Source organism: Oncorhynchus mykiss, chromosome 21 (assembly GCF_057628025.1).
Source record: "Oncorhynchus mykiss isolate SJ-2025 chromosome 21, ASM5762802v1, whole genome shotgun sequence".
NCBI lineage: Eukaryota > Metazoa > Chordata > Actinopteri > Salmoniformes > Salmonidae > Oncorhynchus > Oncorhynchus mykiss.
In genome coordinates, this window is record NC_143042.1 from 19,246,935 (window position 1) to 19,262,475 (window position 15,541).

The following is a 15,541-nucleotide window of genomic DNA, read 5'->3' on the forward strand; positions in this document are numbered from 1 at the left end:
GAAATGTATAGCTATAGAGTGAGGGAGGCTTTACAGGCTTAGATAAAGGAATGTATAGCAGAGAGGTGTAGATTGACCTGTCAATTGTAGATAGCTTGTTATTACTCCACCCAGCTCCTCCCAGACACTGGTGCACTTTAGACAGGAAATGGAAAATGCTCACTTCAAGAACTCTTAAACAGTTACTGATATTCCTTAAACACTTATCTCTCTCTCTCTCTCTCTCTCTCCCTCCCTCCCTGGCCTTATACTCTCTCCCTCTCCATTTGAGATTGCATTTGCTAAATGAAGTAGCTCTGTAAACATACAGCACAGTACATATACAGGAAGCTCCAAAAGTGTTGGGACAGTGAAACCTTTGAAGTTATTTTGGCTCTGTACTCCATCACTTTGGATTTGAAGTTATACAAGTGCAGACTGTCAGGTATTGGGACAAATTCACTTAAATGTGTATTAAAGTAGTAAAAAGTGAAGTATTTGGTCCCATATTCCTAGCACACAAGGACTATAATCAAGCTTGTGACTCTACACATTTGTTGGATGCATTTGCTGTTTGTTTTGGTTGTGTTTCAGATATTTTGTGCCCAAAAGAAATGAATGGTAAATAATGTGTTTTGTAATCTTGGAGTCACTTATACTGTAGAATATGTTTCTAAACACTTCTACATTAATGTGGATGTTACCATGACTACAAATAGTCCTGAATGAATCATGAATAATGATGAGTGAGAAAGTTATAAGCATATCCCCACAAAAATGCTAACCTCTCCTGTCATTGTAATGGTGAGAGGTTAGCATGTCTTGGGGGTATGACATTTGTGCGTCTGTAACTTTCTCACTCATCATTATTCACGATTAATTCAGGACTGTCTGTAATCATGGTAGCATCAAGTGCCGATTTTAGCATGTAAATCTTGGTGGGGCAAACAAAAAGGAATGTGAGATGCCTGCCAGCAAAGCAAGAACACAACACTAAACAATACACGAACTGCCCTATAACGGTGACAAACGATGCCCACAAACTGTTAGGGCCCACATAAAGCTGTCCCAACAGCAGAGTCCCAACAGCAGTCCCAACACCTTACCACTGCTACAGTTCATTCAGCCTCATTTACTGCCTTTAAAAAAACATAGCTGATATGGCTGACTTGCTTAAACAAATGTGGTTTCTACCGACAATTGAGATGTACAAACTATGGCATAAGGAGACGAGGAGGACAAGAGGATAAGAGGCAATCCGTCATTTCGATTAAGACATTAATGAGCGAGCCAGGACAGACGTAGTCAATATAACTATTTGTTCAGCACTTTTGAAATGTACAGCGACAGAATTCAGAACATGGGCCGTTCTAACATATAAACAGACAGTGAAAGCTCTTACAATATTCGATGATTACATTTCTCTAAAAACAGGTTATAGGCAAACAAGCAGACACCGGCCACGAACGATGTGTTTACAATACCGCGTTGGTGAAAATAAACCAAATTATTAAGGTGAGGTACATGGGCTACAAACAGCATACTACACAACATACACTGAGTATTACTTTAGCTACAGTATACATATCTCTCTGGCGTCCTATAAAATGTATGACGCAGCGCAACATATTTTTGGACTCACGTTGTGACCACCCGATGTCACAGGAAGGCCATAGAGATCATCAATGACAACAACCACCCGATGTCACAGGAAGGCCATAGAGATCATCAATGACATCAACCACCCGATGTCACAGGAAGGCCATAGAGATCATCAATGACAACAACCACCCGATGTCACAGGAAGGCCATAGAGATCATCAATGACATCAACCACCCGATGTCACAGGAAGGCCATAGAGATCATCAATGACAACAACCACCCGATGTCACAGGAAGGCCATAGAGATCATCAATGACAACAACCACCCGATGTCACAGGAAGGCCATAGAGATCATCAAGTACAACAACCACCCAATGTCACAGGAAGGCCTTAGAGATCATCAATGACAACAACCACCCGATGTCACAGGAAGGCCATAGAGATCATCAAGTACAACAACCACCCGATGTCACAGGAAGGCCATAGAGATCATCAATGACAACAACCACCCGATGTCACAGGAAGGCCATAGAGATCATCAATGACAACAACCACCCGATGTCACAGGAAGGCCATAGAGATCATCAATGACAACAACCACCCGATGTCACAGGAAGGCCATAGAGATCATCAATGACAACAACCACCCGATGTCACAGGAAGGCCATAGAGATCATCAATGACATCAACCACCCGATGTCACAGGAAGGCCATAGAGATCATCAATGACAACAACCACCCGATGTCACAGGAAGGCCATAGAGATCATCAATGACATCAACCACCCGATGTCACAGGAAGGCCATAGAGATCATCAATGACAACAACCACCCGATGTCACAGGAAGGCCATAGAGATCATCAAGTACAACAACCACCCGATGTCACAGGAAGGCCATAGAGATCATCAAGTACAACAACCACCCGATGTCACAGGAAGGCCATAGAGATCATCAAGTACAACAACCACCCGATGTCACAGGAAGGCCTTAGAGATCATCAATGACAACAACCACCCGATGTCACAGGAAGGCCATAGAGCTCATCAATGACAACAACCACCCGATGTCACAGGAAGGCCATAGAGATCATCAATGACAACAACCACCCGATGTCACAGGAAGGCCATAGAGATCATCAAGTACAACAACCACCCGATGTCACAGGAAGGCCATAGAGATCATCAATGACAACAACCACCCGATGTCACAGGAAGGCCATAGAGATCATCAATGACAACAACCACCCGATGTCACAGGAAGGCCATAAAGATCATCAATGACAACAACCACCCGATGTCACAGGAAGGCCATAAAGATCATCAATGACATCAACCACCCGATGTCACAGGAAGGCCATAAAGATCATCAATGACATCAACCACCCGATGTCACAGGAAGGCCATAGAGATCATCAATGACATCAACCACCCGATGTCACAGGAAGGCCATAAAGATCATCAATGACATCAACCACCCGATGTCACAGGAAGGCCATAGAGATCATCAATGACAACAACCACCCGATATCACAGGAAGGCCATAAAGATCATCAATGACATCAACCACCCGATGTCACAGGAAGGCCATAGAGATCATCAATGACATCAACCACCCGATGTCACAGGAAGGCCATAGAGATCATCAAGTACAACAACCACCCGATGTCACAGGAAGGCCATAGAGATCATCAAGTACAACAACCACCCGATGTCACAGGAAGGCCATAGAGATCATCAAGTACAACAACCACCCGATGTCACAGGAAGGCCATAAAGATCATCAATGACAACAACCACCCGATGTCACAGGAAGGCCATAAAGATCATCAATGACAACAACCACCCGATGTCACAGGAAGGCCATAAAGATCATCAATGACAACAACCACCCGATGTCACAGGAAGGCCATAAAGATCATCAATGACAACAACCACCCGATGTCACAGGAAGGCCATAGAGATCATCAATGACAACAACCACCCGATGTCACAGGAAGGCCATAGAGATCATCATTGACAACAACCACCCGATGTCACAGGAAGGCCATAGAGATCATCAATGACAACAACCACCCGATGTCACAGGAAGGCCTTAGAGATCATCAATGACATCAACCACCCGATGTCACAGGAAGGCCATAGAGATCATCAATGACATCAACCACCCGATATCACAGGAAGGCCATAGAGATCATCAATGACAACAACCACCCGATGTCACAGGAAGGCCATAGAGATCATCAATGACAACAACCACCCGATGTCACAGGAAGGCCATAAAGATCATCAATGACATCAACCACCCGATGTCACAGGAAGGCCATAGAGATCATCAATGACAACAACCACCCGATATCACAGGAAGGCCATAGAGATCATCAATGACAACAACCACCCGATGTCACAGGAAGGCCATAGAGATCATCAATGACAACAACCACCCGATGTCACAGGAAGGCCATAGAGATCATCAATGACAACAACCACCCGATGTCACAGGAAGGCCATAGAGATCATCAATGACAACAACCACCCGATGTCACAGGAAGGCCATAGAGATCATCAATGACAACAACCACCCGATGTCACAGGAAGGCCATAGAGATCATCAATGACAACAACCACCCGATGTCACAGGAAGGCCATAGAGATCATCAATGACAACAACCACCCGAGCCACTGCCTGTTCACCCCGCTATCATCCAGAAGGCGAGGTCAGTACAGGTGCATCAAAGCAGGGACCGAGAGACTGAAAAACAGCTTCTATCTCAAGGCCATCAGACTGTTAAACAGCCACCACTAACATTGAGTGGCTGCTGCCAACACACTGACTCAACTCCAGCCACTTTAATAATGGGAATTGATGGGAATTGATGTAAAATATATCACTAGCCACTTTAAACAATGCTACTTAATATAATGTTTACATACCCTACATTACTCATCTCATATGTATATGTATATACTGTACTCTATATCATCTACTGCATCTTTATGTAATACATGTATCACTAGCCACTTTAAACTATGCCACTTTGTTTACATACCCTACACTACTCATCTCATATGTATATATTGTACTCGATACCATCTACTGCATCTTGCCTATGCCGCTCTGTACCATCACTCATTCATATCTTTATGTACATATTCTTTATCCCTTTACACTTGTGTGTATAAGGTAGTAGTTGTGGAATTGTTAGTTTAGATTACTCGTTGGTTATTACTGCATTGTCGGAACTAGAAGCTCAAGCATTTCGCTATACTCGCATTAACATCTGCTAACCATGTGTATGTGACCAATACATTTGATTTGATTTGATTTTGATTGAACAGGAAAGTGGCGAGGCGGTCCTTCATTGGGCAAATTTTGTCATCAAAGAGAAAGATGCTAAACTTACAATTCCGAGTTGAATGACTGTTCAAAACGTATTATCCCAGCCGTAGCTCGTTTTTTTCCCAAGTTCCCAGTTGTCTTGAACTCACATTTAGCCACTGATTCCTTCCCAAACACCTCTTTGTTGAATTTGCGATTTCCAACTTGTTGTGTAATGTTTATGTCCAATGGCCGATCAGCACCCAGACGTTTTATCTCTAATTTCTCTTCATATGACAAGGACTGAAAAAGATTTGATTGTCACTTGATTCATGGTGATGACTGCTAGCTAAGACTTTGGCAGTATGATGTTGACATGATCAGTCCAATCAAAGCTACTGTAGATATAATGTGATTTGATGTCATTCTATCTGTAACCAATGACCTTGAGCCTTCTTGGACGGGCACTTCTAACTCTATGGCAGAACCCAAGGGGCAACATTTTTCGAGCTCTAACCTTGAATTGGGGATGACGTAATGTCCCATGGGTGACAGAAAACTGAGCCAATCATGACAGAAAACTGAGCCAATCAGGCGCAACACTCTGTATTTTCTGCTGGCTAGCCCCATCACCACAGAAAGCAATGAGCTAGGCTGAAACACCTGCATTTTGGAGCTGCCTTACTCAAGAAACCAAAAATGAGAACACGTTTGTATGCGGCTTTATTAACTCAATTACATTTTTATTTGTTTTTACATTGTTTGCAAACTGATATTTGACACATATTAATGCCAAAATAATAAGCAAAACAGGCAAGCCCCCCAACACTTTTTTTTTAACCTAAAAGTGTTGGCCCAAAACAGGTGGGGCTCTGCCCTGAATAATGGGTCACCACTGGGTAGCATCCACATGAATGATTCTTATTTACAATAAAAGCGACTCCAACACGACACAAAACAGAATTTCCCATTCATTTCTACTGAACACAAGATCATCTAAAATGAAAGCTGACCGTCTGCACTTTAACCTCATAGTAATTGTATCATTTCAAAGTGCTGGAGTACAGAGCCAAAACAAAAGAATTGTCACTGTCCCAATACTTCTGGAGCTCACTGTATTACATAGTACTATAACCTACTCTTTGAAAACCACTTCCAATGAACAAATGAATGCACCAATTCCTGGATGGAGTGAGTGTACGTTATGTTCCCAAAGCAAATAAATAACATGAGTGGAGCCTAAATATACCTCCCGTCAAAACCAATCAAATGGGCTACTGTGGAGCAAGCTGATTAACATCAAGTAGTCAGTAGATCTTTATTGCCAAGGCTGGTCCTTCTGGGTCATATCCTGCATATCCAATGGCTATTAGATTACATTATACCAGGACTCAATTACCTAATGTTTTAGAATCAGAAGAGCAGAAGACAGACTAATGTCTTTGTAGGTTAATGTCTGAATTAGAAAATGGTGGTTTAAAATGCAGGCTTCATTTTGGCTAAGGGAAATATCTAGCATAACCACTTGGCACCTGGACATTCTCTTGAAGAAAGAAATTATACATCACAAATGTGTCATTACATTTGGTAATTTTATCAATTGAACGAACCTTTGTAATTAGAAATGTCCATTCCATTGATTAACGAATCAATCTGTGACTCATTATGTACCACGACCACCACCAAAAGTGATCTTTTTCCTTTGCTTTTTCATGAGCATCCTTTCATCAAACCTGCTGATAGCAATTTGTGATGAAAGGTTTGCAGACCCAATAGTGCTTAGATACACTGACTCATGCTACCTGTACACTGAGAAGACCTTGTGAGGTAATTGAGTTGATAACTACCAATCAGGCTTGTACATTCCCGTTAAATAACACTGACAGTCTAGCACAACACTACCACGATGAAAGCAAAGCATGCTAGAAGCACAAGCATTTCGCTACACTCGCATTAACATCTGCTAACCATGTGTATGTGACAAATAAAATTAGATTTGATTTGATTTGATGCTGTGATGAATCATTTATGACAGAGTCTCTCTTTTGCCCTTTCATCCAGGAAAGTCATGGTGGACAGAGAAGGAACACGGTGGGCATGGTGGACTGTTTCCAGTAAAGCTCAGAGAGGGAACACGGTGGTAACGGTGGACTGTTTCCAGTAAAGCTCAGAGAGGGAACACGGTGGTAACGGTGGACTGTTTCCAGTAAAGCTCAGAGAGGGAACACGGTGGTCATGGTGGACTGTTTCCAGTAAAGCTCAGAGAGGGAACACGGTGGTAACGGTGGACTGTTTCCAGTAAAGCTCAGAGAGGGAACACGGTGGTAACGGTGGACTGTTTCCAGTAAAGCTCAGAGAGGGAACACGGTGGTCATGGTGGACTGTTTCCAGTAAAGCTCAGAGAGGGAACACGGTGGTCATGGTGGACTGTTTCCAGTAAAGCTCAGAGAGGGAACACGGTGGTCATGGTGGACTGTTTCCAGTAAAGCTCAGAGAAGGAACACGGTGGTAACGGTGGACTGTTTCCAGTAAAGCTCAGAGAGGGAACACGGTGGTAACGGTGGACTGTTTCCAGTAAAGCTCAGAGAGGGAACACGGTGGTCATGGTGGACTGTTTCCAGTAAAGCTCAGAGAGGGAACACGGTGGTCATGGTGGACTGTTTCCAGTAAAGCTCAGAGAGGGAACACGGTGGTCATGGTGGACTGTTTCCAGTAAAGCTCAGAGAGGGAACACTGTGGTCATGGTGGACTGTTTCCAGTAAAGCTCAGAGAGGGAACACGGTGGTCATGGTGGACTGTTTCCAGTAAAGCTCAGAGAGGGAACACGGTGGTCATGGTGGACTGTTTCCAGTAAAGCTCAGAGAGGGAACACAGTGGTCATGGTGGACTGTTTCCAGTAAAGCTCAGAGAGGGAACATGGTGGTCATGGTGGACTGTTTCCAGTTAAGCTCAGAGAGGGAACACGGTGGTCATGGTGGACTGTTTCCAGTAAAGCTCAGAGAGGGAACACGGTGGTCATGGTGGACTGTTTCCAGTAAAGCTCAGAGAGGGAACACGGTGGTCATGGTGGACTGTTTCCAGTAAAGCTCAGAGAGGGAACACGGTGGTCATGGTGGACTGTTTCCAGTAAAGCTCAGAGAGGGAACACGGTGGTCGTGGTGGACTGTTTCCAGTAAAGCTCACAGAGGGAACACGATGGTAACGGTGGACTGTTTCCAGCATGCATGTCTGTGCTAAAGTAGCTTTCCTTCTGAACTGAACCTGGTCTAAATGAGCAATGAGGAACAGAGTAGTCCAGCTCACAACACATCAAGAAAAACCTATAGAAGTGGTTGTTTGATACTTCCAATTTTAGCAGGTACTAACCCTGCATACTGCCATATGTCCCAAGTATAACCCTGCACCCCAAAGCCAACTGTCAGCCCCAATAAACCAATCAAAGCTTCAGTTTACGAAGTGAGAGTTCATTCAGTTACTTCAGCTATGATGGCTTTTCCCAACTGGACCAGACCACCGTGTGGAAGACTACTACCCACAGGTCTAGTAAAGGTAGGACATCTCCCTATTCTCAAAGTGGTAAGGAAAACCTCGTATTACAGCGACGTGAGATAACTGTCAACAAATGGTCCAGTTTAGCCCTTTGCCCAGTAGCAGCGGTATGCCTGAGAAAGCTAGTGATCGATAGGAGTTCATTGAGATGAAATTAGGTATTGAGCTGACTCTGATGGAAACCTAGACCAGATGAAGACTTTCTCTAAGGATCAGTGGCCATGGCCAAGGGGGAGAGAGGAGGAGAGGAGCGGGTGGAGAGGAGAGGGGAGAGGGGGAGAGAGGAGGAGAGGGGGAGAGAGGAGGAGAGGGGGAGAGGGTGGAGAGGAGCGGCGGAGAGAGGAGGAGAGGAGAGGGGGAGAGAGGAGGAGAGAAGAGGGGGAGAGAGGAGGAGAGGAGAGGGGGAGAGAGGAGGAGAGGAGAGGGGAGAGGGTGGAGATTAGAGGGGAGAGAGGAGAGGAGAGGGGGAGAGAGGAGGAGAGGAGAGGGGGAGAGAGGAGGAGAGGAGCGGGGGAGAGAGGAGGAGAGGAGCGGGGGAGAGAGGAGGAGAGGAGAGGGGGAGAGGGTGAAGAGGAGAGGGGGAGAGAGGAGGAGAGGAGCAGAAGGGGGAGAGAGGAGGAAAGGAGCAGAAGGGGGAGAGAGGAGGAGAGGAGCAGAAGGGGGAGAGAGGAGGAGAGGAGCAGAAGGGGGACAGAGAGAAATAGAGAAGAGAACTGGGGGTGGTGTCGCAAATGGGGATGTGTGAAACTTACTCCTCAACCTGAAGTGTCCCCACTTGCACCAGTGAATATATAGCTTTTCAGCAAGCAGTGTGATGTCCTTCACAGTATCACAGAAAACAGAATCAGGTGGGGGGGAAAGAGAGGGGGAGATAGAGAGAGTGGAAGACGGGGTACTACAGCAAATGCTGAGCTGATTGACATCTAAATACACATGGTTTAAACAGGCATGCCTTCATTGTTGGCTGCCTACACCACGTCCAAACCAATCTAATAGAACTCCAGAATGTATGCCAAATCCACACACACACACACACACACACACTGACCTTCAGTTACTGTAAATGCATCCTCAGCTGCCTACAGACACACCCGTCTATTATTATAGCTAACAAACCAGTGAATGAATACTGCCATAGGGTTCCATATGGCAAAGAAAGCACTGTTTGTTGCAGATCGACAGAGTATTTGTAAAAAAAATATTACACCTTGGCACAGTGTAGCTAATTAGCATGAATTGATTATTAAAATGAACAGGAATAAATGACCAACCATGGTAGTGAAGAACATACTTGGGAAAGAAAAGTAATTTTAATATATTTGGAAATACTCTTGGAAAGTATTTGAAAAATGCAAATACAGTACACTGACTCAAATACACTCTCATCCATTTACCCAGGTATTTGAAAATAGTATTTGAAATGAGTATTTGGTTGACTATTTGGTTTATACAAAAAAAAGGTACTTGTTTTGGGCTGTGTATTTAAAAATACTCAAATACTCAGATTTTTTACAACTTTTACACCAGATACTCATATACAAATGTATTTGAACCCAGGTCTGATGGAGAAATATATATTATGATTATATGTAGTGTAAAGGTGAAAAGACTTGCTTAGATTAGACCAGTAATATAGCATTCTGGTTAAATCAAGTTCCATCAGGCTTGATGATGCCCTTGACTTGCTTTGTAATGTTGTTTTGTTTTGATATCAAACTCTAGTGAATTTGCAAATATTAACTGATTTACTGTGAAGCACATGCTCACTGGGAACAGTCAGACAAAAAGATGTGGGGAAGAAGAGAGACAGACACCAATTCTGAGCAGAGAACAAAGGATAGAGAGAGAGAGAGAGAGAGAGAGAGAGAGAGAGAGAGAGAGAGAGAGAGAGAGAGAGAGAAAAAAAGAATAATATGTGAATAGAGGACAGGGAGAAAAGTGAGGGAGAGAGAGAGCGAGAGGAAGAGAGTAACAGAGGAGAGGAGAGAGAGCACTGTCCTCCTCTAATTATTTTAGAGGTGTGACTCTTAAGAGTAGGACATGTCTAACCCAAATGTGGGTGTGCCACTTAGCACTTAGTGAGTCTGCCAGCCAGATAGGGAATTGTGTACTACGGAGGTACTAAGTACTGTATAACTTACACAATGTTCCACAGACCTACTTTTTGAATAGAGGGATAACACTTCCCCCCATAGGCGTTCAAGTGTATTGCATAATTCAGTATCTCTTTAAAAATCTGTTAAAATAGGCATGCAAAAGCTGTTTGACACATAATAACAACCATAGTTTACATCCATCTACACACACAAAGTAGCCTACCACAGCAAACATATGATATTCCATTGCACCAAAATGCGCATCATTAGCACACCTTGGAAAGCCCATACCTGCGCGTCAGACTTGCGCATAGCATCAAGTTACTACGCTACTCCCTGCTCGGACAACAAAGACCTCTCCGTCCCCTCCTAGTTCTCTGCTGAGGACTGTGTATCTCTGACAGACTCAGACCCGCTGTGTGGTGTCTGACTGGTGCCAACTTCTGTGGGTGAGGCGGGAGGGGGGGCCTGCCCTAATCTTGCTGACATCACGCATTCCTTGGAAGGGATGTAGCCTACCCGCCTGGGGGGCAGAAGGAAGTTGGATTTGGAGGCTAACTAATAAATGCATGTTAACGAATACATTTCCAGGAAGCACTGAACTTATATCACATAGGCCAATGTTTATGGTTAACTTAGGGTGTTATTTAATAGCGTGTTTTAAGTGGTTGATACCTCTTGTAGCTGCTCCAGCTCCTGTCGGAGCGCCTCTTGCTCGGCCTCAAGATCCGAATATTGCTGCTTCAGGGTCTGGTTCTCCTCCAGAACCACCAGACCGCACTCCGCAGCCCGGATCTTCTCCCGGTTCGCCTCCGCCAGCTCACGGGTCAAACGCTCCACCTCTGCCCGGCAATGTTCCACCGTCTCCCCGCATCCTCCTCCAGCAGCCATCGCTCTCCCTCTCTTCCCCTTCTCTCCTCGCCCCTGCGTCGGATGGGCAGAGAAGCGGAGGAAGAAAACAGATGTAGCCTACCGGACAACAATCCCCACACCCCCGTTGGAAGGAATCAGACGAGGAGTTTAAAAACGCATGAAAAGGGCGTTAACATCCCCGGAGCGAAATGATTGTGAAAGAGAGATGCATCCCTCCATAGCTGATGTGTTGAATTGAACGGTTTCCCCTCTAGGCGTAGTAGGGTCCAGCATCACCCTTTCTCCTCTTCTTTTTTTGCTTATTCATCGGGATGCGGACGCCATCTCTCTCTATTGCCATGAAGCAGCGGCAAGGTACACACAACTCTCGCCCATCCTTCTGCTGCCAATGGCTGTGACGTCGACCGTCCACCCGCACATCTCTCCCTCTGCTGTACCGTATGAATACTGCTCGTCACGCTGGGCCGGTCCACAGACAAGGAGGACCATGTTTATGTTGGTGATGACATCTGTTGCTTTTACCACCCTTCTTCACCGTTGGTGATCACGGTTATTAATAAACTAACGTGGCAGGAAAGCTATAGGCCTGATCATTTGTTTTATACCATCCCCTTCCACCAGGGGTTTCCAATCCTTTTCACCCAAGGACCCCTGATATGTCCCCATATATGGTCCCTATACGGTGCCTTCGGAAAGTATTCAGACCCCTTTACTTTTCCCACAGTTTGTTATGTTACAGCATTAAACTCAAATGGATTCAACAAAAACAATTAATCAGCAATCTACACACAGTACCCCCATGACAAAGCAAAAACATGTTTTTAGAAGTGTTTGCAAATGTATTTTAAAAAATGTAAAAATAAAAACGTATTTACAAAAGTAAGACACTCAAAATTGAGCTCGGGTGCATCCTGTTTCCATTGATCATCCTTCAGAAGTTTCTACAACTTGATTGGAGTTCACCTGTGGTAAATTCTATTGATTGGACATGATTTGGAAAGGCACACACCTGTCTACATAAGGTCCCACAGTTGACAGCGCATGTCAGAGAAAAAAACAAGCCATGAGTTTGAAGGAATTGTCCGTAGAGCTCCGAGACAGGATTGTGTCAAAGCACAGATCTGGGGAAGGGTACCAAAAAAATGTCTGCATGATTGAAGGTCCCCAAGAACAGAGTGGCCTCCGTCATTCTTAAATGGAAGAAGTTTGGAACCACCAAGACTCTTCCTAGAGCTGGCCACCCAGCCAAACTGAGCAAACGAGAGAGAATGGCCTTGGTCAGGGAGGTGACCAAGAACCCGATGGTCACTCTGATAGAGCTCTAGAGTTCCTCTGTGGAGATGGGAGAACATTCCAGAAGGACAAATGTCTCTGCAGAACTCCACCAATCAGGCCTTTATGGTAGAGCGGCCAGACGGAAGCCACTCCTCAGTAAAAGGCACATGACAGTCCGCTTGGAGTTTGCCAAAAGGCACCTAAAAAATCTCTGACCATGAGAAACAAGATTCTGATGAAACCAAGTTTAAACTCTTTGGCGTGAATTTCAAGTGTCACATCTGGAGGAAACATGACACCATCCCTACAGTGAGGCATGGTGGTGGCAGCATCATGCTATGGGGATGTTTTTCAGCGGCAGGGCCTGGGAGACTAGTCAGGTTCGAGGGAAAGATTAACGGAGCAAAGTACCGAGAGATCCTTAATGAAAACCTGTTCCAGAGCGCAAGATTAACCTTCCAACAGGACAACGACCCTAAGCACACATTCAAGACAATGCAGGAGTTGCTTCTGGACAAGTCTCTTAATGTCCTTGAGTGGCCCAGCCAGAGCCTGGACTTGAACCCGGTCGAATATCTCTGGATAGACCTGAAAATAGCTGTGCAGCAACACTCCCCATCCAACCTGATAGCGCTTGAGAGGATCTTCAGAGAAGAACGGGAGAAACTCCCCAAATACAGATGTGCCAACCTTGTAGCGTCATACCCAAGAAGACTCAAGGCTGTAGTAATCGCTGCCAAAGGTGCTTCACCAAAGTACTGAGTAAAGGGTCTGAATACTTATGTAAATGTGATATTTAGTTTTTTAATTTCTATTTTTTGGGCAAAACATTCATTAACCTGTTTATCATTATAGGGTATTGTGTGTAGATTGAGGAGGAGGAAAACATGTTTTAATTAAAAAGTCAAGGGGGTCTGAATACTTTCCGAAGGCACTGTATATGGTCCCTATTGGGATCCCTGGTATATTTTAGCCCAGATCCTGACGTGTCAACTGCAATGCCCCTATGATGCTCATTTATAAGTTGCTCCAGATAGGCCTCTAATACAAATCATAGTGAGAAAGATGACAGGAAACAATATCATGTTTGAGCCAGGAGAGGAAACGAAAGTGGAGATAGCATCTCTACAGTAGCTTATTCTAAGTCCTACAGCACCACCACCTGTTCAAACCAGGAACACAGCAATAAGGTCTCACAGCTGTGACACCCTTATTGAACCACAAGAGGACACCCATGCCAAGCTCATCAAAATATATGTCCAATTTATTTTCAAATACGAGTTTGAATTCATCAGCTTTCAGTAGCCTACTTCAGTCCATTAGCTATTTTTATTGTTTCCTGATATACATTTGAAAATGAAGTGCTATAGCAACAAGCACATTTATTTAAAAATAAATACATTAATATATATATATATATATACAGCGTACCACTCACTGTTCACACCATAATAAACCAGTTAAACAGAACTGTAAAATACAAATGAAATGTTCCTCCATTTGGAATGCATGACTTTGAACTTTAGACGTTGGTTAAAGCTCAGCACTTCAGGCATTTCGGAAACACACCAAACAAATTCTTGGAAAATTCAATAACACCCCCAAAAATCTGCCAGCCTTTGGCCAAACTGGTGGGTGTGTGTGTGTTCTAACGTCAGCCTGTGGACGGGGACACATCTTAGCTCGTCTGATAAGACTGTTATAACACAGGGTTCACCCGAATGCTAAGCGCCTGAAAATACAGATAAGAGGGGGTCAAAAGTTCAGCAGAGGGAAGAAAAGCTGTTGAGTCAAGGCAAGAGCGCCATCGTAAATAGGCTACAGATTTTTCTAACCTGTTCAGGTGAAGGATGGAACAAACCATCTCACTGAAATATTTGAATCGATTTCCTCAACACCAGCCCTGAGGCCTCACAGCACAGGGCTGCACGTGTTTACTCCAGCCCATTCATTCACTCTTACACACCCGATTCAATTCAATTCAACTAATCATCAAGCCATTGACCAGTTGTTTCCCTAGGACTGGAGTTGAGAAACCTTTACAGTGACTTGCGAAAGTATTCACCCCCTTGGCATTTTTCCTATTTTGTTGCCTTACAACCTGGAATTTAAATATATATATTTTTTTGGGGGGGGGGGGGGGGGGGGGGGGGTTAGTATCATTCGATTTACACAACATGCCTACCACTTAGATGATGCAAAATATTTTTCATTGCGAAACAAACAAGAAATAAGACCAAACATTTTTTACTTGAGTGTGCATAACTATCCACCCCCCCAAAGTCAATACTTTGCAGAGCCACCTTTTGCAGCAATTACAGCTGCAAGTATCTTGGGGTATGTCTCTATAAGTTTAGCACATCTAGCCACTGGGATTTTTGCCCATTCTTCAAAGCAAAACTGCTCCAGTTCCTTCTAGTTGGATGGGTTCCACTGGTGTACAGCAGTCTTTAAGATAGCACAGATTCTCAGTTGGATTGAGATCTGGGCTTTGAACTAGGCCATTCCAAAACAATTAAATGTTTCCCCTTAAACCACTCGAGTGTTGCTTTAGCAGTATGCTTAGGGTCATTGTCCTACTGGAAGGTGAACCTCCGTCCCAGTCTGAAATCTCTGGAAGACCGAAACAGGTTTCCCTCAAGAATTTCCCTGTATTCCATCATTCCTTCAATTCTGACCAGTTTCACAGTCTCTGCCAATGAAAAACATCACCACAGAATGATGCTGCCACCACCATGCTTCACTGTGGGGATGTTGTTCTCGGGGTGATGAGAGGTGTTGGGTTTGCGCCAGATGTAGCATTTTTCTTGATGGCCAAAAATCTGACCAGAGTACCTTCTTCCATATGT

General features: G+C 44.3%; 1 protein-coding gene across 3 annotated transcripts in view; it reads right to left on the reverse strand.

Annotated features, from left to right (window-relative positions):
* Nucleotides 1-12,046, reverse strand: part of LOC110500189 (protein bicaudal D homolog 1) — a 65,886-nt gene extending 53,840 nt beyond the window's left edge. For 2 of the 3 annotated variants that reach the window (XM_036957552.2, XM_036957549.2), the window contains exon 1: nt 11,220-12,033. In XM_036957552.2, the coding sequence (XP_036813447.1) occupies nt 11,220-11,435 (216 nt within the window). In that variant the 5' untranslated portion in view covers nt 11,436-12,033. Of the gene's footprint in view, nt 1-11,219 lie in introns of all 3 variants that reach the window. The other variant, XM_036957550.2, reaches the window with a different exon arrangement.
* Between the last annotated feature and the right edge of the window lie 3,495 nt (nt 12,047-15,541).